The 24,289-nt window shown below is 43.6% G+C and overlaps 1 protein-coding gene across 5 annotated transcripts in view; it reads right to left on the bottom strand.

Annotated features, from left to right (window-relative positions):
* Nucleotides 1-1,411: 1,411 nt before the first annotated feature.
* The window catches only part of Reln (reelin), a 429,470-nt gene continuing 406,592 nt past the window's right edge, over nt 1,412-24,289 (bottom strand). For 2 of the 5 annotated variants that reach the window (XM_057758362.1, XM_057758365.1), the window contains 10 exons: nt 23,523-23,765; nt 22,539-22,714; nt 19,499-19,572; nt 17,560-17,721; nt 16,410-16,567; nt 13,601-13,820; nt 11,509-11,706; nt 10,788-10,886; nt 10,079-10,162; nt 1,412-2,456 (listed from right to left, as the gene is read on the bottom strand). In XM_057758362.1, the coding sequence (XP_057614345.1) occupies nt 2,240-2,456; nt 10,079-10,162; nt 10,788-10,886; nt 11,509-11,706; nt 13,601-13,820; nt 16,410-16,567; nt 17,560-17,721; nt 19,499-19,572; nt 22,539-22,714; nt 23,523-23,765 (1,631 nt within the window). In that variant the 3' untranslated portion in view covers nt 1,412-2,239. Of the gene's footprint in view, nt 2,497-6,539; nt 6,676-10,078; nt 10,163-10,787; nt 10,887-11,508; nt 11,707-13,600; nt 13,821-16,409; nt 16,568-17,559; nt 17,722-19,498; nt 19,573-22,538; nt 22,715-23,522; nt 23,766-24,289 lie in introns of all 5 variants that reach the window. The other 3 variants (XM_057758364.1, XM_057758363.1, XM_057758366.1) reach the window with 3 other exon arrangements.

Here is a 24,289-nt window from a genome sequence, read left to right as displayed (position 1 = left end):
CTGTGTGGAGCCTTGGCCATGGAGGAGGGGCAGAGACAGGCATCTCTCTGGAGCTCACTGACTTCACAAAGACTGTCTCCCACGTGACAGCTTCCCTCCACATATGCACACGTGGGTATGCAGATACTCATGCACCAGACACACACTCAAGAAACACGGTAAAATTGAAAGCGTGGCTTCATACTGCTAAGGAGGACTCTGAAAACTAGGAGGACTATCTGATACCTTTTCCAAACATGTGACTCACAATTTCTATGTAAATGTTAATTAGAAATGCGTGAAGCTCCATGGATTAAGGTCTTGCTGTGTAAACATCAGAACCTGGGTTTGGGCCTGAGGACCACAGAAAAGCCCAGTGAGCTGTGTGTGGGGGTGTCTGTAGCCCTGTGGTTTGTTTTCAAATTGTTTTTATTGACCTATATATTTTCCTCCTCTCCTCTCCCCTTCTACCCTCTCCCCTGATCCCCATGCTACCAATTTACTCAAGGTATCTTGTCTTTTTCTACTCCCCATGTAAATTAGATCCATGTATGTCTCTCTTAGGGTCCTCATTATTGTCTAGGTTCCCTGGGATTGTGAAATATAGGCTGTTTGTTCTTTGCTTTATGTCTAAAAGCCACTTATGAGTGAGTACATATGATATTTGTCTTTCTGGGTCTGGGTTACCTCACTCAATATGATGTTTTCTAGATCCATCCATTTGCCCGCAAATTTCAAGATGTTATTATTTTTTTCCACTGTGTAGTAGTCCATTGTGTAAATGTATTACATTTTCCTTATTCTTCAGTTGAGGGGCATTTAGGTTGTTTCCAGGTTCTGGCTATGACAAACAAAGCTGCTATGAACATAGTTGAGCACATGTCCTTGTGGCACGATTGAACATCCTTTGGGTATATACCCAAAAGTGGTATTGCTGGGTCTTGAGGTAGGTTGTTTCCAAATTTTCTGAGAAATTGCCATACTAACATGCAAAGAGGCTGTACCAGTTTGCACTCCCACCAGCAATGCAGAAGTGTTCCCTTTACCCCACAACCTCTCCAGCATAAGTTGTCATCAGTGTTTTAGACCATTCCTACAGGTGTAAGATGGGATCTCAGAGTTGCTTTGATTTGCATTTCTCTGATGGCTAAGGATGTTGATTTTTCCTTAAGTGTCTTTCAGCCACTTTAGATTCATCTGGTGAGCGTTCTCTGTCCAGCCAGAGACCTCTGTAATCCCTTTGTGTCTATGGTAATGTAGAAGATGGAGACAGGACAGTTCCCAGAAGCTCACAGGCCAGCTAGACTGTCTTGTGTAGCCATGAGAAATGAGAGACCCTGCCTCAAACAAGGTGAAAGGAGGGGAGAAACACCTTAAACTGTCCCCTGACCTTCATATGCATGCGCGCACGGATGAATACAAGTAAGCTTCAGATGGTTCAGACATAATTTTTATTTAAGCACGGGCTTTTAGCATGGTCCACCCTGGAGTGCAGCCTTCTGCCTCACAGCTAGTCTGGGGCTACAGGGTGCTGGCGTGGCTCAACTCCACCAGAAGGTATGAATATGAGCCACAGGGAAAACAACCCATGAAGAGAACACAATGAGAAGAACATCCACCGTGTTACAAATCACTTTGTCATCACAGACACAAAATGGCACTCATTGTTAGTAGATAGCCACAAAACACTTGAGAAAACGGTTTTAGACAAGGTGACCGGAGCTTTGTTGTGGGAGGGACACAGGTGCTCATCCACAATCTTTAAGTAGAAAATATTTGAAGGTCCAACATTCTCACTATCCACAAAATGATGCTAAGTCAGCAAACGTGTTAAAAAGCACATTAAAGGAGATAACAGTGTCTTTACAGCTATCATCTTGAATAGGTATTTGAATTAACTTCCTGCAGAATACAAGCAGATCATAGTCCAGCAGCAAATCATTGCAATATAGCAAGTAGATATGGTTTCAACGCGTTACACTGCAGAGGAGAATACAGAGGACGGACAATGATAACTTAATAATACGAAACGAGATACAAAGCTGAAATACAGTCTACTTAAATAGCTTGGTGACCAGGAAATGCTCAATACTGTGCTAAAACACCATTTTAAAAGTAAAATCTTTAAAACTTTGTGCTTAAACTTCTTTTCCTGTTAAACTATTTCTTATTCTTAATACTGACACTGCAAATTACAAGAGGTCACAATTCCCGCAGACACATTGACATGAAACATTGTACACAGAGAAGCGACTCGCCGTTAGTTCACAGTGTAGGACAGCGGTGTGCACTTGGTCCGGAAGGGCTCTTGGTTAGGTCCTTCGTAGACCTCTCCCGATATGCGAAGCAGTGAGAGGGGTTTCAAAAAGAACAGGAAGTGACACATCGCACACGTCAGAAGGGGAATCAACTTGGATTCTTCATGGGTGCGGCCTAAGCGACCTTCTTCTTCTGCTGTAGAAGTGCCTGAGACCATGCTGCCGTGAAAAATTCATCATGTAATTTTGTTTTCGAGTGCTGTTAAAAATCACGGGGAAGGGAGCAGGCGGGGAGGGAAAGGAGAAAGAGCATGTAAGTTCCATCATTGAATGTGGGATCTATTCTAAGGTCCCAAGGTAGCCTGATAATTTTTTTTTAAATTTTCAGAGTTCAGAAATCATGCTGACTTCACCACCTAGGGGCAGAATAATTAAAGGCTGGTCCCTGGCTCCCTGCCTTTGGCCCTGAAGGCCCTCTCTTTACAGAACCTGAAAACATCATCTCCCCGATGAACTCCATCCCAAGGATGTGTGCACTGTATCCATTACCCTAGTTACATCTTTAGCAGTTAGCAAAAGTGATTTGGTTACTTTAGTCAACATTTCATTTCAAGCTTAAAAGGCTAAAATAAAAAACAAAAGATTTGTTAGCAGAATGAGCTAGCCTTTCCTTGTTTGGTCCCTCACACAGAAGTGATGCTGGGCTCCACTGTCTCTCAATAAGCAACTGGGGTTATATTCAATAATCATCAATAATCATGTCTTGGTGAAAGAGACACGATGCTGAAAAGGTTCATACAAGTGCTAGGGAAGTGTAACTGAATGTATAACCCTGCATGTGTGCATTTATAGTCTCCCATATATGCACACACATTCCCACACGTTCCATACGTGAAGCTGATACGTATGCTGAAAATGGGTATCAGGACTCGGAGGAAATTAAACAATAGTTTCTGTGACAGTTGCTGATGTTTTGGTCTGGTATTTTCCATTTTTCAGGCAGGGTTTTGCTATGCTGCCCAGGTTGGCCTCAAACTTAGGTTTCTTGGGCCTCAGCCCCCAGAAGGTTGGGGTTAGAGGCCTGCACCCCAACTCTCACCTGTCCTCGCTGCTGTAAGAATTGTGTTTTCATACACTGACCCGAAGGGCAATATGTTTATGCGTGGCATTAGTACGTGGTTTGAGGGCAAACCTATCAACATATTCTAACTGTACTGAGATTCTTGAATGCAGGCAGAGATGATGTCAGTGTTGTGGCTACCATCAAGGGCAATATAAAGGGAACTTGGATTAGGGTAGAGGGAAAGGAGAATTTTACCAATAATCAATTACTACCAAGGAGTAAAATGATGATTTTTTTTTAAAACAATATATTCTAGGCACTGTACTTAGCTATAAAGACGCAGGAAGCTTTAAAACTCCATCTTGGGTCTGGCCCTTGCTGCCTTCCTGCCAGCATCTGAGATCACCTTGAGTCCTCTGCACTATCACAGTGGCCCCTAAACCAACCTCGGTGTCTCTATTCTCCAATCTATGGCGTGTACAACTTACACCTAGGAGAACTGTCAGATTGTACGCATGTGTACTAGGCCTGATGCACACACACAGTAAATTCACACACCACCCCTGGAACCCTTTCCTTCAGAGGTCAGCTTTGTTAGTATTGTAACAAACTACCCAGAATTCCTCATAACAACATCCTATGCTATGATGCCACGAATCTCACGTCCTCTCCACGATCAATCCTGCTTTCAGATCGCTTCTTTGGATCCGCCCCTAGGCAGACTGCTCTGGGCTCCACCAGCCACACAGCATGCTCTCTCCACCGCATCCGCTTTCCTGCTGACAGCGCCCCCTCAGCAGTGACTCTAGTTTTTCTGTTTTGAACTCCCACAACACCCATTCCTGCTGGGTAGAATCTGGACTACTGTCTTGGCTCCCCACACGTAAACTCCTGATAATTTGGGGCCTGCTGTCCAGCTCTCTCCACCCCCAACCGCAGCACTGCACCTCCTGCTTGACCCATAGGTGGTCAAGGCATGCTATCGAACCTTTGTTGACTTACTGATTGGATTCCTGCTGTAAACCATTACTCTTTGACTATAAGGAACAATTGCAGAGTTAAAGCAATGAAATTATTCTGTCAAAATACGTTCAAAGGCAAAGTATTCAAAGAAAATTCAAGGTGGTTAAATACTTTACACAAAAACCCAAACAAGCAAGATACCTAGTTATTTTGTTATAACTTAGATTGAGGTGGCAGGGACCCTGTATATATGAGAATAAAGACATACTTAACTTTAAAGGAAGTTGTTACTAGCATCAAAGAAAATTCTACGTGAAGCTATTTTATTATAGAACTGCTTTAAAATTTCCATCTTTTTGTGTGAGAAAAATATTAGCAGGCTGAAGGTTTTTAAAGAGGCTTACAACTAATTTGGGAATATCCTAATTCACTGGGCATACTGATTTTGAGTCGGTTTACGTCGCTTTATCTGTGGATTCCCATGAGGCTTCACATGTGCACGGAAGAGTAACTGCTTCAGGTGTCCAGCATGTTTATGATTGCATTCAAGCAGCCACACTTTCAAAGCTTGGAGCTAACTAGTGATTTGCTTGAGTCATTTGTATTGCAGTTTAATAAGGTGGGTTTTTCCAGCTCATAAGCCTGTTCATGAACCACAGGGAATGGTAATAGCCGAGTGTCGTCTGTCTCTAGGTCCACTTAGTGACCCTCAGTGAATATTAAGCTGCTACTCTCTCCGCCTTCTAAAATCTCCAACTACAAGACTGTCTTAGAGCAGTTTTAATCATAGGAATTTTAAACACATTTAAAAATCCGTTATTGGTCATTCTGTGGGGAACTTATTTTGCTTTCGGTACACGTAGATGCCTGCTTTAGATAATGCCATAGTAGGTGCAACTGAGCTCCTGAGATTCGTCTTTTCATTGCAACTACAGGGGAAAGTAGTTTTTAATTATACGTTCAATTTGAGCAGCGACACTCATCCCAAGGTACAACCTAGCACTGGACAAGACAATCTGTTCTGACTGTCGATATAACGACGTCTTTAAATAATTCTTCACGTGCGCCATTGGAAGAAGGGAGCGTTTTCTCTGAGAGGCAGTTTTCTATAAGTGCCGACTGTGATTTCCATTATTTCAGGGATTTCGAAGACTTAGATAGCATATGGAATTAGAAAACGCCTCCCTGGTTCTGCATAGAAAATACTGGCATCGCGAGATCTTTAAGGCATTCGTGATCCACACTTTTTTGAACTATTACTTTTTACTAGTTATAATACTAGCTCATTTATTATCATGAAAACAATTAAATCTGATTTGGAAAGATGAATTCTAAAAGACATGGCAAGACGGGAAGATTAGAAGAGTCTGAGCTTGTAGAAATTTGGGCATTTTATCAATCAGTAATTCCTTATTTTCAATGTATGATACACAAATGGCAACTTATCTGAAGGCAGAAATAAGGATTCAGTGACTGGAGTTGTGTCTTCCAGAGAAACTCGGGTGAGTTTAGGATGGGTGCTGCTCTTCAAACCAATCCTGGGCACAGACGAAGTTGTGCACCTCCATGACATGTACTTTCAGAAAGGTCCACGCCAAAAACGTGGACACACAAATGAGAGGTTCAGATTTCTCTCCTGCTTAATGGAATGAGGGTGATATCTGACCACTCGGGAAACGGTCAGGATGAAATGAAAAACCTTGACACTGTGTGCACATGTCTAGTACTTAGCACCATTTTACTCTCAGTCTGGACAAGTTGAAGGTGGTCCATCCTACCGATGGGCATGAGCCAGAACTCACAGGTGTTAAGAGTAAAGCTACCCTACACTGTCAATTATTAACCTTAAATTGGTAAGTCAAGGCACCTTCATGCAAATCCCCTGGCTGATAGATCTTTTGAAAGTCGTTCACTATAGACTAGAGATCTTTTGCGTATGTTCCTAATCCCATTTCTCACAAGGAGTTTACTAACTGTGAGCTCTTCCAGGCTGTCTAAGACAGAGCCAGACACACTTGTCCAATGAGAGAATGGCGATTCCCATACCCCAGCCTATGCCTCTATATCCGGTATTACATATATCCTAGACTCCTCTTAATTTGGCCGAATTTATGTGCATGTTGAACATTCCAGTCAATGTATCCCAATATCATCTGTAACCGCCTTTCTTGAGAATTTCCACCCGTAAAAGGTCTTCTACAGAAATTCTCAGCTAGCCTTGGTAAAACCGAGAGTGAACAGTAAAAAGTTCTCCAGGTGTAGTGAGGATGACTTACCTTACTCTAGTAGAAAACCAGTGACAGCAAATAATGAAATATAATACAAGTTAAAAAATGCCTCTCAACGCATGCAGGACTGTGATTAGTCATAAAAGCCTGATCAGGTTTAGGTGCAATATAGGATTTTTCATCTCTTTTGAAAATAAAAATTGAACATGTTATTTCTTATCCTTCAATACCCACTATAGAGTTATGCTTAACTTTTTGATGTAATGAAACATGCAATATTTGCTCATAACCAAATGTCAAGGTACACGTAGCTATAACATTACATTTGGCATAAATGTTACATAAAAGTAGAAATATTAATCATTTACTATCTACTGCACATTTTATCTGAGTTTTCAATTATTTACATTGTAGGTACTGTTAACAGCCGAGGACAGAAGGAATGGGCTTTAATGGAGATGTCTTCTACATCAGATAACACAATCCAATTTAATAAAGGAAAATATGCTTAGCGACAAATATACTCATCTTCATAAATCATTTGTGCCAAAAATGTGACAGTATCTTGATGATGAATAGCAAGAGGGGATGGTCATGATGGAACTTATATTAAAATCTGATAAATGTGTTTAGAGCCAAAGTTAGCAGCATATTAGTTTTCAATTTTCAACAAATGTGGCAACAATTTGCTTGTTATTAAATCAATTCATGAAGGCTAACTTTTTCCTGGGTCATTTGCTTTCAAGGGACACATGCAGAAATGGGCCCAATTCGTTATGCACATGACAGGTGGTGACTGAGACACGCACACAGGAAATGTGATGTGTGGATGGAATGTGTATTGGGCGAGGGAGATTCTTAGGATAGACGTGAGAGTGCCCAACAAGAGGGGTTGAGGCAACTCCCCTTTACCCTAAGGAGCTCCCTCCTAGCATGGATCTTGTGAGGGATCTGCCCAAGTGTCTTCATAAACATTCACTGAGAAGCAGATATCCTGCACTAACAAGTGAGTTTCACCTGATTGGCGATGATTAGGTTATTCTGTATCATTTGGGCTTTATGGAATGAGGTCTCTCTGTCAACTAGTGAGGCTGGAAAGAAACAACCTGCTGGTTCAGGGCAGACAGATTAGCAGGAGCTAACCGTCAGTGTGCAGGGCTCACTGGCAAGCGAGAGGGAGGGCTACCCTCTCACACAAGCACAAGGACCTTGCTTGATGAACGCTGAGAGGGCGGGTTCTGTCTCTGCCACTCTTTACGTTCACGATCCTCAGCTCTTTCCACATATGGTCTTCTACAGTTAATCCGTTACGCTAAGAATGTTTCATGTGTCACATTCATTTAGGAAGTGCTCCTATGTACCTTGAAACGTTTTTCAAAGGCATTGAATTTGTTCTCATCAGACTCACACGTCCTCGGTTAACATGGGCAGTATGGACATTACTCATGCATGGCCACAGCTTTTCTTTCTAGAGGTTTTTAGCATGTGTCCTTGGTACGTCTATGTGCAAGCTAAACTATGACATTAAAGCTAGCTTAAAGCAATTATTACTTGCAAAAGAGAATACATTCTAAAAGTTATTTAACTGACATGTATGTTGCAAGAACATAATAACAGCTCTGTCTGCATGTCAACTAGGTTGTCCCCGCATGTGTGTGCCCTCGTTACTCTTCCTTCTCCATGTGGGAGAGGTTAGAAGCATCATTCGCTCATACAGCTAAAGGTTCTTCTAGGGAAGTGTAGCCAAGTAAGAAAAAGCGTTTCGTCAGTAGGTTTTCTGGACACATTCTACCCTACTTTTTACATACACATACTTTTATAGTAAAATCTGTAGCATTTATGAATAATGTGAGCCTCTGCTAGATTCTGTGTCTTGCAGAACTGAAGGACAACAGGGTTGTTATGGTTTATTTTCCTGAGTTATCTGGAACTTTCTATCATACACTCATCAAATGATAAATTGTATTGCAAAGCTACCAAGTACATATTAATGACTGTCTTAAAACTTTTGTGATTCTTAATAAAGGAAATACTTTGAAACGTTATAATGGCATAAAATCATATCTTAAGAACAGAGCAAATATACCAAATATATATAGTTCTAAAACAGAATTCTTTAGGAATGTATCTGTTAGGAATCATTTATTGAATTGAGCTCTGTGAAGTACATATTTTTCTAAAACATGTGCTTCTATAATTTTAACACATTTTGAGATGTCACTAAAGATAAATCATTTGTTTCTAAAATTATATGTACTGTTATCATATGGTCTAAGTGTAAACCTATTATTTCTGTGTCATTAAGGATGACCCAGAGTGAAACAGGCTAAGCAAGTGCCGGTGCCTTCCTTGTTCTGAGGGCTCTGGGTCCTGAAGCTCTGAGACCATGATGCATTGTGAGAGCAGGCAGGTGGCTGGCATGTGCTAAATCTTTAAAAAATCTTAAAACTCTGGGACTGAGCAACAACGAAGTCTTATAATACGGATTACAGTTCCAGAATGTAATAAGAATTTCAGTCTTATGCCAGTATCATGATGCTGGCGGTTGCTTACAAAAATTAATACCAACACTAGGTATTCTAGAAGGTTCTCTTGGGGGCAGGGGGGAAGGCTTCCTGATGGAACTCTGAGAGCCTCTGAGGGAGGTGAGTTTTGTTGTTCGGTTATGAGGGCATCACACCGCACCAAGACCCCATGCATTCTAGGTGCTGGCAGTGGCTTCTCTAGGCGGGAGTGGAAAGTATCTATTCAAATGCAGGTATTCTGAGGATCCCTGTACCCATTAAGGACAGCATTGGCATTTGCTTTCTGCCGAGAATGGGAAAGCTCTGAAGTTAGCGCTCTAAGCCCTGTTTACGTAGGTTGTCTGGGCAGAAGGCTTGAAAGAGATGGGATTGCTGATTCTAAGTCAGTTCTCAAGAAGCCCCGAGGTGCTTTAAAAAGTTGATGCTCAGTTTTTAGTGCAGTTGAGGCAAATCCTTCAGAGGAAGGCCAGACTCCCCAGAGATTCTGAGCATCCCTCAAGTGGATCTCTTTGCTCTAAGGAGAGAGTTCAGGGCGTGGTGGTTCTAGGATTGGATTCTGGTCGAATTGGTCATATTTCTCCTTCTCCTCACTGTGTACGTATATGTGATTGTTTACAGTCCTTAGGAGCCCAAGTGATTCTACTCTCCTGGAAATAACGCAGTTGGAGGAGGTCAATCACTACGGAAAATATCAGCCTCATGTTTAGATCCAAGGGTCTGACTGTTCCTATAAACTTAGATTTTCGTCTCGTGGAGGCAGAGCCCAGCAAGTGGTCCAGAAGCAGCAGCGCACACGGTGGGAGCTTGTGTGGGGGACCAGGGGTTGCTCTTGGAATCGGGATTGATATGGATGCCATGCAAGCAGGTGCCTCGGTGACAGCTAAGACAAGGGCTAGCTCAAGACTGGAGAATTCAGCTCATGGCTATGACAGAAAGAAAACAAATCTGGTAGGTTTCCTACCAATTCATGACTGAAATTTGCTTTCGAAATGACTGAAATCAGCCACACGGCTGATTTCATTTTGGATCTGGCAAACAGAATGAACGTTTGAACCTATCTACCGAGAAGATTCGCCTCTCCTTGCCAACAACTTGGAGCCACCAGTTCGAACTCGTCGAGACATAGGCATCCCCGTTTTACAGGAACTAGATTGTTAGAGAAAAAGCAAGTCATCTCTTTGCAAGGGAACAGTCAACCCAGCCAGAGGAGAGTAGTGACAGCGACTCTACAGGGGACCAACAAGGGGGAGGACACCCTTAACTCTTGGGGGGGTGGGGCTGTCACAAGGAATGTGAGACCATATCTAGACTCTGTTCTTGTTCAACCAAATACTCAAATGCAGAATGCCTCTGGGGCTGATACAGGTCTTCATCATGGGCTCATTCACTATGAACACTCTGTCTACAGACCAGCAGAGATCATTCTTTTAGAAGGTCATTCTATTTTGTAAGGCAACCCAGATCAAGCATAAGACATCACTTCCCATTTACCCAGAGACTTATGTTTTGTTGAATTTGATCAATCCTGCCAGTCCTTAAACAAATATTTTACTTATCGAAGCTTTCTAAAGCCTGTGAAGCTATGTTTGGGGTTTTGTTATACTTCACTGTTGACTTGAACTATCCTGAAGCTGCTGAAGAATGTTAGCCACAGTGGACTGTGGGGGCCTTCTCATCAGGTCTACTTCTTCCTGAATCAAGGGCATGCCAGGTCAAAGGAACGCCAGACCTTTCTGAAATGGATACGGGGTGCTAAGCAGCAGGTACTCACAGGACGACCTCCACATGGTCCAAAGCCCACTGATCATGACCTGTTCCGTTGTGACGCGGCTGCCACCAGCGCAGCAACACTCCTTTCATCCGCGCCTCCCTGCGTCATAGATGGAATGACAAAGCAGCTGAATATTTAAGATCTTTCTTCCAGTAGGTGAGCTGAAGATCTCAGACAATCTGGTGGGCTAATCTAAGTCAAGGCTGTGCTGTACACAGAATCCAGATTCACTTAGCGCCTAGTACTCTTCCAAGCAGTATGGAATTTTATTGGCAGCTTAAGGCTCATGGTCTCTTTCTCCCTCCTTCCCTTTGTGCTAACAGTATCTAGGAAAGCAACCTGTTTATCCACAAACATGAACAGGTTCTGTGCTAGCGGTTTGGTGAACAAGGCTAAGCAAAGTTGATATGGTTGCATATTCCCCAGACTTCCAAATGGTCACTCTTAATAGAGGCTCAAGGCTTTCCAAGGGACTAGAGAAATATGCACAGTGTCTTTGCACTTAGCTCTTCATCCATTCCCTCTTGTCCTCCTATCTTGATTGGCTATTTGCCTCTGGACCTCTGGTAAACAGCAACACAATGCTGGTGGTCTGGGCTATCCTGGCTCTGCCACTGCCTAGGCTCATGGCATTGACCCAATAACCACCCAGATCCCACGTCAAACTCAAGGATTCCCAGGAATGGGCAGGAGATCATGCACTCCCCTTCAGGCCACTTACAGAGGGACGTTGTAAGACACCCGCTGAGCCTGCATAAAGTCCTTTGGCTGGTGTTGAGCGATGACATGCCAGGTGATGCCATTGTTGACGCTGTACTGCAGCAGCACAGCCTTGTCCACCGCGTGGGGGCCGCTGAGGTCACTGTTGCAACTGTCTGTCTGGGATGTGCTCCCAATTTGTAAGACAAACATAATTTTGCTGAAGAAAAAAAAATACAGGAGAATCAGCTTCAGATGAAAGTTGGAAACATTGAAGGAGGAAGAAGTTCTCAACCTTTGTTCTTCCTAAAGTTCGTAATTCCTGAGTTCATAACGCAGTTGGGTTTTGTGGGCTCCATGTCTGGAGATTCAGCCAGTCGCACACAGAAGATAATTCAGGAAAAAAAAAACCTGTCCTAAAAGTGTACAGCCTTTATCTCCTTTATTATCCCTCAAGCAAGACAGTATATCATCCATCTGCAAGGTTTATACATTGTATTTATATGTTTATACATTGTGTTTATATGTTTATACATTGTGTTTATATGTTTATACATTGTATTTATATGTTTATACATTGTGTTTATATGTTTATACATTGTGTTTATATGTTTATACATTGTATTTATATGTTTATACATTGTATTTGGACATCGTGATCACGCAGAGACGGAACTCAGGCAGGAGTTTTAGTGTGGACTAAGTGTAAGTACTGCATTGGGATTTGAGCATCCCTGGGGATTCTGGAATCAATCTGCCATGTTTACTAAGGGCTGACTGTGTAATCAAAATATGAATAAACAGTTCTGACTTTCAAAGATGTGTCCCTCTTTGCAGCATGCTGGAAACCAGTTTAGTATACACTCCCCAACCTTCTGTTCCCTAAACAGTCACATAGGCTGGGCAGCTGAGGACAGGGAACACAGCCCCAGTCTATGTGCTGTTTGCTTTTTACAAATTGCTCCAATCTGGACAGCATCTGGACAAAGTGATCATGTCTATTTTAGGAGTGGCCAGATGAGGAAAAGCTGAAGTAGAGCCTACAGGCTCAGGCTCACTTCTCTTCTCTGCTAGTTGTCATTCCCCAGACATCCTTACCCTTAGAGGACACAGTTTTCTGTGTGTGCATGTATGAACATGACTGTGGTGTGTGGGTTTGTATGTTTCTGTGGGGTGTGCATGTGCACTCGTGTGTGGATTCCGGGGGTCAATGTCAGCTGTCTTCTAGAGTTTTGAGACAGGGTCTCTCCCTGAACCTGGGGCTTACTGATTCAGTTATCCTGGCTATCTAACAAGCACCAGGCATCCTTTCCCAGCCTCTCCAGTGCTAGGATGATAGTTGCACTCCTACACTTGGCTTTGTGTCAGTCTGGGGGTCTAAACTCAGGTTCTCATATTTGCATGGTACTCACTGAGCCAACTCCTCAAGCCCTAAAGACATGGGTTTTTAAACACAGAAGCATATCCCCATGAGGTTCCTTGCGTGGCTCCTGGACACTTGCCACCACTCAGCAGGAACTCCAGTTCAGTGCATGGCTGCGCTTTAAAACTTTGGAATCTTTACCCATTCTTGGGCTTCGGCAAAATGGCTACTGAGGAATTGTGAAGAACTCAGGGTCTCCCTACCTCACTCCTGTAATATATTCATGCAGTTTCTGCTCACTCTGCTCTGAATTATGAATAGCCAGCTCCCATACATGTGAATAATTAAAGATCTCATCATTCTTCATTTCTATTTACTGAACTTACAGATGCTAAACATAGGTATACAATCGCATATATATATATATACACACATACATTTTCATATTATATTTATAAACTTGGATATGGCTAACATTAACTTATCTATGTAGAGTCTCATTATCCATTCTTTACATTTAGCTATTTCTATTATGGTATCAGTATCACCACTTAACTCATTCGTGTGGGAAGAAATAACAAAGGCACCCCATCATAAATTTACACAACGATCATTCTGAGCTGTCAGCACACACAATGGTCCTTTGATATTAAGGCTCCCTGGATTAGTGGACATTGTTGCATGAAATTCATGATCAGGTCTGGCTTGTGATCACTTCTGTGTCTTGAACATGGCACAAGGGTTTGCTCACCTTGCTCGAGTGAGATCCAGTGGCTTGGTAGCAGCTTGTCTTATCTGACAGCCATTGAAGTAGAGTGAGTCTCCGTGGGCATAGGGTGCCAGCTGTCCACAGCCACTTCCGATGGCGCCACCCTGGATGGTTTCCCAGTTGGCTTCAGTGACTCTTGCTGATTCAAAATTATCTTTAATGTAACTTGGAAGCTCGTGACTGAAGACAGAACAATCATCCCCTGGGGAAAAGGATCACAGTGATTGGCACCAGTTGGAATAAACAGAGTCCTCAAAGAGTGCAACAATATTCAATTTCAGATTTAGCCGCACATACTGTAAGAATGTACCAGGCTGCCTCAGGCTCCCAGGAGCAACCACTTCTCATGTATTTAGGTGACTGTTGACTTATGCTGAAAAATGTCCCATTAGTTTTGTGTCAGCACTCATTAAAACATGCACGTGAATGCACTTAATCTATTCTCTACACGCTACAGCGTCTGGCCATGCCGGTGTGTTTACCAGCACTGGGTCTCAGCAGGGAGCTTATACCCTGGCATAGGAGGCCAACCTAATTTCTTTTTTTCCCTGCACGATTTTCTAGAAACTAGATACACTGTGTTCTGATTCTCATGCCCCTTTCTCCTCGATGGATCCTCAGAGCAGAGCCTACGTCTTAGTTCCTTACTGGATTCTAAACCTAGCACAGCGTTCAGCAATGAAGTTGGGATAAATAAATGAACACTAAGCAAACTGGAAACGTCCCTCAGAAGCCACGAGGGTGAGATACTGATGTATGAGACATTAAATGAGGGAATGTGTGCACGCTTATATGTCTCCTTGATTTCAACTGCACACATGTTCTACAGCTGGCCCTTCTCATGAGATGTGGGATTCATTAATTTGCCCAAAGTTAAAATTCTTCGGCTAATACCCAGGCGGACTCAGCTGGTCTCAGCAGCAGTGGTAACAGGGGGAGGAAGGAGGTGCGGGAAGGAATTTTCAACACGAGAGCTGTGCCAGCGCCTACATTAATCACATCCATTTCATCTGGAGGTGAAGGAACAGCATCGACCAAGAAATTTAAATGGATGCCACTGTAGAATTCAAATATATATATCCTAACATCATATTCTTGGGGAAGTTGTATAATCTGGTCTTCTTTAGATAAATCAGCTGTGAGAACTGGGTGATTGGGCAGAAAGATCCAGGATCTGCTTGTCTTTACTGGTTCTGTGACTTCTGACACATCCCTTAGCCTCTAGAGTCTTAGTTTCCTTATTTATTGGGTAGTAACCATCATCTTGAGCACAGGGAACTTGCAGGGCCGTCATAAACTCTAAGTGGCTCTCGAGAGTGGCGACTGTCTGTGCAAACAGTAACACCAAGAGAGTGCGAAGTTCAAAGAGCCCTCAGCTCTGCTAAATGGCAATTGTTAAGCTACGAAGACACAGTAAGCATTCAGTGACAGAGTTTGGAACTTAGAAAGTTTAGATGAAGGTAAAATCGGGACCGGCAGGCATTTTCCTACCATGTGAGAAGCTGAGACATGCTAACTCAAATACACTCAGCTTCTAGAAGGCCAAGTGGTAGAAATTACTCTGGTTGTTTGATGAAGTTTTTTCCCCTCTAGGTGGCGCAGTGACCAGAGAAGAGAGAACTCAGCTCACTAGCTACAAAACGTGGAGTCTAACAGACACTGACGAAGTATTTAAAGAGGTTTCAAGGCTGGGAACTGAGTGTTGGGGTATAGCTGGGACAGGAAACTAATATGAGGGACAGGGACGTCTTGAGTGGATGCATCCTGACTCATTGACTGATAAATATAATCATTATGTATGGAATTTATCAAGTTGATTTCAGTCTTTTATTTAATGCATGCATGTGAGGCATCTCTCAGGATATTTGTATATGCAGGTGCAAGAGTGTGCATGCACGTGTATGCATGTATGCAGTGGACAGGAGACAACCTTAGATGACATCATCAGGAATGTCATCCACCTCCTTTGAACGGGGCTCATCGATTAGTCTAGACTAGCAGCCAATTCAGCCCCAAAGAACCTTCTGTCTGTCCCCAGAGCTTACAATACAAGTGTGTAACGCTGTGACTGGCCTCTGCCTCTATCCTCAGAGCTTACAATACAAGTGTGTAACGCCATGGCTGGTCTCTGTCCCCAGTGTTTACAACTGTGTAACACTGTGACTGGCCTCTGTCCCCAGAGCTTACAATACAAGTGTGTAACGTCATGGCTGGCCTCTGTCCCCAGAGCTTACAATACAAGTGTGTAAGATCATGGCTGTCCTCTGTCCTCAGAGCTTACAATACAAGTGTGTAATGCCATGGCTGGCCTCTGTCCCCAGAGCTTACAGTACAAGTGTGTAACGCCATGGCTGGCCTCTGCCCCAGTGTTTACAACTGTATAACGCCATGGCTGCCATTTTTATATGAGTTCTGGGGATTGATCTCAGGCCCTTGAGCTTGCAAACCGAGCGTTTTTCTGCCTGAGCTCTCCTCCCAACTCTTGAGTCTACTTTTCAAACTGGGTTTCAGGAAGCAGAAGGGGAACTATTTGGGGGAAGAGGACCATATGTGTAAATATTGTAACGAGACCCAGTGTTGTGTGAGCAGGCTAAGAAGAATTTCAAAATGCTTACAGGAGCAGATCTCAAGTCTATAGGAGAATTCATTCTAAAGATGGTAACTCAGTGGTCAAAGGTTGCCAACCTCACACTGCTAAGCCTGACTTTTCCATCCATTTCCTAGTGTACTTCCTGCGTATGTGAGACAGGGAGCCCAGCGCCCGGCTTCAGGAGCAGTGCAGGGTGCAGACCTTGGAAGCTCTCGTCGCAGATGCAGATGGCACCGGTGGTGCAGTAGCCATGCCCGCTGCACAGCTTGGGACAGGCTTCTCCAATGTAGACGTGGTCGATGGCCCAGCTTTGCTTCTCAGTTTCTTCCCCTTTCTGGATCCAGCGGAACTGTGTGGCACTGAGAGACCCAAGGAGAACAAAGGTTGTCAGCAGCCATTCCTCTGCCTGTCTTGTCCAGCCTCTGCCTGTGGGAACGACGATCTGAGGAAAGAGCTCAAATTTCTACCCAAAGCACCCCAAAAGCAACGAGCTGACTCATCCTCCAGATGGGGTATGTGCCCTTATGTGTCTTTCTGAAAGCTGTATCTTCGCTAAGGTTTTCTCTTCTTTTGCCTATGTGCATGCCCAAGTAGTACAAATGCAAGTGTCTGCTTATATGCAGTGTATACTTGTATGCAACGGAAGATAGCAGTCATTCTCAAAGGTTGTTCCTTCTATTGAATTTATATGAGAATTTACATACACCACACACACACACACACAAACGTATCATTTTTCCAAATCTTTCACTGAGATGAATGCTGCTTCTGGCAATATCACATGTTGTCCTTGTTATCTTCAGCTTTCTGCAACCTGGCAACCAGGAGGCATGCATGTCTGCATGAGCACAGCCTTTAGGGGACCAGAATGCTACAGCAGAAGTGGTCCCAACTCTAGCGTCTGTGTAGGATTTACCATTCAGGATATGGGAGCAACTGTTGCATGTGTATGATACGTTGTTAAAAGGAAATCTGAGCTCTGTGAATAATTTCCAAATATATTCCCTTTTATCCCCCTCTTGGGACACAGAATGGCAAGAAGATGAAAGGGTCTTCAGGTTGCAGCTAAAATTCTGTCCCATCTTTCTGCATGACTGTTGAGCAGTGGCTCTCAACCTTTGGGTCACACCCCCTTCGGAGGTTCCCAGGACTATTGGTAAATGTAGATATTTACATTGCAGTTCATAACAGTAGCAATTTACAGTTACGAAGTAGCAACAGAAGTAATTTTATGGTTGGGGTCCCCACAACAAGAGGAACTGATTTAAAGGGCTGCAGTGTCAGGGAGGCTGAAAACGCCACTGTAGAGGCTGCCGGAGTCCCACTAGGCTGAACTCGGCAGACAACCCACCTCGAGGAGACATGGTCCGGAAGCTGGATGGTGATCCTTCTCCAGCTTGAGCTGTTGACAGCATTGTAAATGGTGGCTTCGTGGAACTGGAACGGGGAGCAGCCAATGCTGTTGGAGGAGGAGGGCAGGCACTGGGTCTGCACGAGCTGCCAGGAGTCAGAGCTGTAGCAATCAAAATCAGAAACACGTGTGATCAACACGCCAGACAATGCCAGGCTGGGATTAAAACACATGTGATCAACACGCCAGGCAATGCCAGGCTGGGATTAAAACACATGTGATCAACATGCCAGGCAATGTCAGGCTGGGATTAAATACTCTTTATGTGAATTTCTTTGTTTTAAAGAGATTTCTTTCTGTTCTATGTGTATGAATGTTTGCCTGCATGAATGCATGTGCAGTACAGGTTTGCAGTTCCTGCAGAGGCTGGAAGAGGCAGTCAGAGCCCCTGGGTCTGAAATTACAGACAGTTGTGAGCCTCTGACATCTGGGAACTGAACCTGGGTCCTTGGGAAGAACACTCATTTGGGAGGGCGAGAGTGGGTAGATATGATAAAAATACCATAGATGTGTGTGTGTGTGTGTGTATGAAATTCTCATAGCATAAATAAAACATAAATAATGAAATACCTTCTCATTAGATGTGCGTTATTCTTTAAAACTACATTAGTGTATTCACAGAAACAATAAAATGATAACATGTACAGGAAAGAATTCTTATACACTAGAATATATTTAGAACCAACTGACAACATAATATAATTAAGTTTTCAAAGTTCCATGTCAGGTTCCATGCACCACTGCGGGTGTTGCAGGAGTCAGGCTCCATGCACCATGCGGGTGTTGCAGGAGTCAGGCTCCATGCACCACTGCAGGTGTCAGGAGTCAGGCTCCATGCATCACTGCGGGTATGTCAGGACTCAGGCTCCATGCACCATGCACCATGCAGGTATGTCAGGAGTCAGGCGCCATGCACTACTGTGGGTGTGTCAGGAGTCAGGTGCCATGCACCACTGCAGGTGTCAGGAGTCAGGCTTCATGCACCATGTGGGTGTGTCAGTAGTCAGGTTCCATGCACCACTGCAGGTGTCAGGAGTCAGGCTCCATGCACCATGCGGGTGTATCAGGAGTCAGGCTCCATGCACCATGCAGGTATGTCAGGAGCCAGGCTCCATGCACCATGCACCATGCAGGTATGTCAGGAGTCAGGCTCCATGCACTACTGTGGGTGTGTCAGGACTCAGGCTCCATGCACCATGCAGGTATGTCAGGAGTCAGGTTCCATGCACTACTGTGGGTGTGTCAGGAGTCAGGCTCCATGCACTACTGTGGGTGTGTCAGGAGTCAGGCTTCATGCACCATGCAGGTATGTCAGGAGTCAGGCTCCATGCACTACTGTGGGTGTGTCAGGACTCAGGCTCCATGCACCATGCAGGTATGTCAGGAGTCAGGTTCCATGCACTACTGTGGGTGTGTCAGGAGTCAGGCTCCATGCACCATGCAGGTATGTCAGGAGTCAGGTTCCATGCACTACTGTGGGTGTGTCAGGACTCAGGCTCCATGCAGCACTGCAGGCGTGTCAGGAGTCAGACTCCTTAATTTTAAATATAATGTTTCTTAGCAGCGGCCCAGTGTAAAAACTGATTTTTTTCTTTAGTTTGAAAAAAACTGAAGACATATAGGCAAATTTTGTGCTAGTGAAATTTATATGAACATACACAGGAGCTGTCAGGGCCTCCCTAGGTTGCCAGGGTGCCTCATTTTACCTAGTCCTGGGATTACAGGAACCCTAATCTCCTGAAGGCTTTCAATACTTGAAACTGCTTCCGATCCACTTTCAATATGCAAATTGCTTCTTCACAAGTCGCTACCTTAACATTAGACATGTGTTTAAATTATGTTTTCAAGTCTGGAAGAAAGGTAAAACAGTTTCACGGACCTTGCATCCTTAGTGTATTCCAGCATTACAGAGTGAAGGTCACCGCACGAGGAGGCTTCACAACCCACCACAATCTAAAACAAACAGAAGCAATCAATATACAAGCTAGACTAAGTGATATCCAATGTGACTAATCAGAAATACTATTTCTCCACCTCGGGGCTCTAACGGGCAATCAAATATTCAGAGAAGGTTTCACAATCAGCCTGACAGTGCATGAAGAATTCACTCTTAGAGCTGATAAGACATGCAGCTTTCAGAGAAGCCGAGAATTAAGGATTTTAAGGTATTAGCTCTACTAATTTAGCTAATATACCATATTACATAAATTTAGATAAGCTAAATTGGCTAAAGATATTACGAGGAGAATTTATGGAAAGAAATTGAAAGAGTCTAATGCAAAACATGCCCACTGACATCTTAACTTCTTAGATGCTGCTGTTACGTTTTCATTTGGAAGTGAAAAATAACAAATTTAATTACTTTAATATCCATTCTTATTGCTGTCTCTCATTTTCGGTATTATCAGCAATTAAATGGTGGAGTCATTAATAATGCATGAATGCTAGAAAATTTGGCAGCTCAATTATAAGTTCTAATAGGTGATTTAATCAACAAGTCCTCTTTTTACTACTGGCATCAGGGAAGTTAGTGCTAACATTTCAGGCCTAATACTCATAAATCAGACAATACAATTCAAGGTTATAATAAGACGCGTAGTTTAGTAACAGTAGCGGGAATCGAAAAGACACACACATAAAACACAGTTGGTTGGATGGATTGGAAGATAATCCATCCGCTAGGTGCTTGCGAGCTGACCCTGAAGGACGGAGCGCATCTGAGGGGAGAGGTGGCGGAAAGCCGTTTAGTTGTAATCCAGAGCACTGTGAACAAGACCGGATGCAAGCATAGAGGGGTGGAATCCTGGGGACGATTCTTGAGTGCCGAGCCGAGATCTACCTAGATAAACAAGTGTTTGGTCTTCACTTTCTAAGAACAGAGAGCCACCGAAGGCTTGAGGAGCGGAACGATGGACCCAGAGCTCTGCTACACAAAGCTAATCTGACTCCGACATCAAAGTTAGGGATGGAGAGAGACTGGGGGGGTCAGATGGGAACTTGGTGGATATGAATGGATGTAGCAGTGCAGAGAAGATCCGTTGGGGTGGGGGAAGAACTCAGGGGTTAGATGGCACAGGATGCGATGGACGCTACGTGCAGAGTGAAAATTAAGACAATTTAAGACATTAAAGCTATTTAGCGGCGCAAGGTGGTGTCGTCAACAGAGAAGGGGAAATCGGAAAAGAGGGGGTGGCACAAGAGCAGAGATGGTGACTTCGCTGTGACACAGATGCAATCGAAGTGCTCATGAGTGAGTCGGAAATGTGTAGAGGCTACCGGTGATACAGCTCAGGAGGTCACAGGATCTGGAGCTAAGCCTAGTGACCTGAGTTTGACCCTTGGGGTCCACATGGTGGGGGAGAGAACTGATTCTTTCACGTTGTCTTTTGGCCTCCACATGGGCATCACGGCACGCACGTGTCATACACAGACACAGTAGATAGTAGATAAGTAGATGAATAACATCACTTAAAATGCCAATATAAAACCGAATTGTTAGTGAGCCAGCCAAGGTTAGAGATCCAGATTTGAGATTTGTGTTTCCAGATAGGTTCCAAGCCAGAAGATGGTGTGAAATTCTTAGTGATCAAAGGCAGGGGAGAGCAGGATTCTGAGATGCACTGAGATGCTGTTCTTGGAGGCAGAGGGAAGTAGATGTCAAGGAGATAAAAGAAAAGAACAAGGAGAGAGCTTCTCCTCAGATGCAAAGGGAGAGGACAGTCTTGCAGGGTAGTGGTGGTGACAGACTCGGGTAGGCAGAGTCCATGGCAACCTAAATTTTAGGGGACAGATTTACTTTTATTAAAAAATTATTTTATTTGTATGTGTGTGGAGCATATGCACGTGATTGCAGGTGCCTGTGGAAGTCAGAAATCGGATCTCCTGGAGCTGGAGTTGCAGTGGATGTGGGCTGCCTGACGTGGGTGTTGGGAACTATATTTAGGTCTTCGAGAAGAGCAGCAAACATTCCTAACTGCTGAACCACCTATCTATTCCCCTTTTATTTTAAATAAATTGGTTTGTTTGAAGAAAGAAAATTACAGAGCCCTTCATCTCTGAGTTCCCAGAACCATTCAAGAGGACACAGTGTTGACCAAGAGGGACCAGGAGAGAACTTTGGCTTGGAAGCTGGTGGGGAATGACACCAGAGATGACCTTGAGATGTGATCCTTCATGTCACAGAACATTTTCTCAGGGCGTGGTAGCATTGGGAGAGCTGGTTCATCTCTAAAGGGAGTCCAACACAGAGCCAAAAGTAAGCAGATTTAATTTCTGCTAATAAGCCTGCAAGTCCATCTTTTAAAACAAGGTCATTTAGAATAACTGATGTTTGTAAAATAATATAATAACTTTGAAAAGTGTGTTTGATATCTAGGAGAGAGAGAGAGAGAGAGAGAGAGGGGCCAATTGCCCTGGCTTTAATCATCCTCATGTCTACTAATTGTCTCCAGTGTATTCCTTTCTAGCCTATGCAGTATAAAATACTAAAAAATCTCTAGTTCTTTGAGGCTTTGGGAGCTGCAACTGGGCTAATGCACAGGTTTGTGAAATTGGAGACGAAGAAATATCAAAAATAAACTGAAAAAGAATAGCCGGAGAAGCAAATGGTTTAACAAGGTAGCAGGGAAGAGGAGCAGGGGGTGACGGGAGAGCCACAGAGGGCTCCAAGCGTCTATTTAAGTTCTTCACTTTGGCAGATAATGTACGAGCTACAACACAGCTATATTTCTTGCTATATCTTAACACCACAGATTTTTATCTACGTTCAAATAACCGTACTTGAAGAAAGGCCTTTGTAAAACGTTACCGCAGTTAGAGTATCTCTTAATGGCCGGAATCAATCATCTGCAGTTGTCAGAACAAATCCCTCTCCCACAGCCCACATAGGAGCTGCGGCTTTCTGTATCATTTCCCCTTACTTTAAATTGCATCATGTATCCCGGCTGTATGATGAGCTCGCGGGAGGAGAGAGCATTGTGGGTCTTGTCCTTCTTTTTGTTGGGCCAGTAGAGGTGGAAGGACGGGTTGCCACAGAATCCTGCTGTCCTTACTGCGTTAGGGTAAAAACTCCAGTTTTCTTCATGGGAAGATCCTTCTGTTAAAGAAGTGGGAAACGATGCTGTATGTTATTTTTCTTCAGCTGAGATGCTTAATGTTAAATTATTTTGCGTTTAATACTGAGGGTGATTATTTTATCTAACTGCCTTAATATATAAATTCTAGGTGAGAGTCAAGGTCAGAGCAAAGCTACTGAAGGCTGCTAGCACAACCCTTTGCTAGAAAACGGTAGTTGTTTTTCTGGGTAGACGTTTTACTTCCTCCTGGGCATCTGCTGTTATAATTAAAAAAAAAAAGTGACGAGAGAGAGAGAGAGAGAGAGAGAGAGAGAGAGAGAGAGAGAGAGAGAGAGAGAGAGAGAGGATAGAGACAGGCAGAGAAGCAGAGAGAGAAAGGAACAGACAGACAGAGAAAAAGAGAGATGGGAGGTGGGCAGGGCCCCTTTAAAAGAGAACGTAGTGAGTGTTCACAGGAGGTGCCCTTAGTGGCTGCAGCTGAGGACATAACCTGTCAGGACCCCAAGGGCAGGCCAGCATAGATGCCTGAAAACTAACATCTGTAGTATGTGTTCTACGGTACAGAAATGACTAAAAGAGCAAAAATATCCAGGGTATTGCAATTCCAAACTATATAAAAACATTTTGTATTTAGCAATATTCATCAAATTCTGAACTGACAGTTCAGCACGTGACCGACGTTTTGTAAACTGCAGGGCCGGCCAAGAGCAATTGCAGGTCGAGCGGCAGGTACCAGACCCTGCCTGTGCTCCCGTGCTCACTCTGGACCCATCCGACGTCTGCACAAACAGCTGGCGCAGAGGATGCTGGGCGGGGCGTTCTTCTTACCATCATCGAAGGTGTCCACCAGTTGACTTGGATTGATCTCGGCCCCGCCGATGAGAATGTTGTCCAGCGCCCACTGCGCACGCTCCACCCCGGAAACCACAATCCCGTTGCTGATCACAAAAGGCTGCCACCAGCGAAGCCGAGTTGTGTTGGTGAGGGCGTCCTCAGGGAGGAGGATGTAGTCGTGCCTCACAGAGATGTATTTCTGGAAATCCATCTCATGGAGCAAAGTCCAAGTAATTCCTATAAAGACAAAAAGTGTCAGTGCAGTAACGTCTGGAAACAACACACAAACCAGCGTCATATAGCAAGTTCTATACGTTTCCCACAGAAATCTTTATCCAGGCAGAGAAAACTGGACCTGGTAACAGCTTCAATACAAACTGATTATATTGGGAGGGTATTTAGACATACTTTATCAAAGTAAACATATTGAACTAAAATAATATCATCTATCTTCAAAATTCAGCTCTAGATTCTTAAGAGGCATCGTTTCTTAAAAAAAGGATATACTCATGTTTCTAGATAGTAACTTCTAGTTTTAAAAATACAGCTATTAAAATTCCATAAAATTGCAGTTATTTGGACTGATAAGAAGTTGGCCTTCTTGATAGGACGGTGGGAAAAATGTTTAAAGCGGGTGATGGGGCTGAGACAGCTGATATCCGGCTGCTGAAACATAGTTTCTTCTGAAAAAAAAAATGATTTTAAACTGCTTTCAGTTGGAATTGTTTTTATATCAATAATGTTGGTAAGTTGCTTTACTT

This window comes from Chionomys nivalis, chromosome 26 (genome assembly GCF_950005125.1).
Source record: "Chionomys nivalis chromosome 26, mChiNiv1.1, whole genome shotgun sequence".
Classification (NCBI taxonomy): domain Eukaryota; kingdom Metazoa; phylum Chordata; class Mammalia; order Rodentia; family Cricetidae; genus Chionomys; species Chionomys nivalis.
The sequence above is the reverse complement of the archived record's forward strand: the minus strand, read 5'-3'. Positions and strand labels throughout refer to the sequence as shown.